Source organism: Perkinsus marinus (assembly GCF_000006405.1).
Source record: "Perkinsus marinus ATCC 50983 genomic scaffold scf_1104296947348, whole genome shotgun sequence".
NCBI lineage: Eukaryota > Perkinsozoa > Perkinsida > Perkinsidae > Perkinsus > Perkinsus marinus.
The window spans coordinates 1-1,028 of record NW_003210638.1 but is presented as its reverse complement, the minus strand read 5'-3'; the positions used below and the strand labels follow the sequence as shown (position 1 = coordinate 1,028).

The following is a 1,028-nucleotide window of genomic DNA, read 5'->3' as shown; positions in this document are numbered from 1 at the left end:
AGTGGTGTATTGTGAGCAGGGTTCTTCATCGTTGGTCTCGACTATATTCTCAGCCATCTCGTCATCCGTAATCTCCCTATAGTCAAAAACCACTTCGCTGACAGACATCGCCTTGCAGACGTGGGTACCGTCAATAACCTTGTCGTTGATCTTAGCTCGTGATATCGAGTCGGCATAGTTCAACTCAGAGGGTATGTGCTTGACGATAACGTCTAACTGCCGGCACATCTCTCTAATCTCCTTCAGTCTTCGTCGTTCAACGACAGGTAGCTTCTTGTCCCTACTGGGGCGTCGTAACCGATACACCGTGATCTCACTGTCACATAGGAGAACGACTTGTCGAGCTGGTAGATTAGGTACCAAGGGTTCTAGAGGTGACTGGTGAGGACGTAGACAAGTCTTGATGGGTAAGTAGGTTGATGTAGAACGTATCCAAGTGAGGGCGTGGTGTACAGCGACCAGCTCCTTACGTGGAATAGTCCACTTAGTCTGTGAGCTTGGGAAGACTCCTCCACGAGCCATGACCCTAGTAGTAGTATCTTCACCAGTGGTACACCTCACGTCCACACCCCAACATTCACCAGATGCATCTGATGAGACCAATAAGGGGTAATTCTCCAAGTCAATGAACCTCTCGAAGCCTATTAACGTAGTTATTTCCGTACACGACGTTGCCCATACTTTGATCCGATGGACCAAATCATCGTTGAGCTTGTCGTCCCAGTTTTTATGAGCCTGACAGACTTCTCGCCAAAGTAGTCGTCCTTGTATGTCTAGCTCAACGTAGAGGCCAAGAGGGTCGTAGAGAGAAGCCAAGGCTGCACAAGCCTGTAACTTAGTGACTTCACCATCTGGCACGTAGCCGGAGTAAACCGCGTGGAATTTGTCGACGTCTAACTTGAGCAGGTATCCAAGGACGGACTTCTTGGCACCGTCGTTACCGTCCGCAGTCAACCAGTTGCAGAAGGACTTAACGGGGTCATTACCGAAGCCATGTCCTGTGAAGACGTGAGAGCCGAACTCGTAAC

The 1,028-nt window shown here is 49.6% G+C and overlaps 1 protein-coding gene across 1 annotated transcript; it reads right to left on the bottom strand.

Annotated features, from left to right (window-relative positions):
* Positions 1-93: 93 nt before the first annotated feature.
* Pmar_PMAR008383 (hypothetical protein) lies at positions 94-522 on the bottom strand (the record flags this gene model as incomplete). Its single annotated transcript, XM_002779439.1, has 1 exon — positions 94-522. A coding segment is annotated over one exon (429 nt), but the record flags the coding sequence as incomplete, so codon positions are not given.
* Positions 523-1,028: the final 506 nt, after the last annotated feature.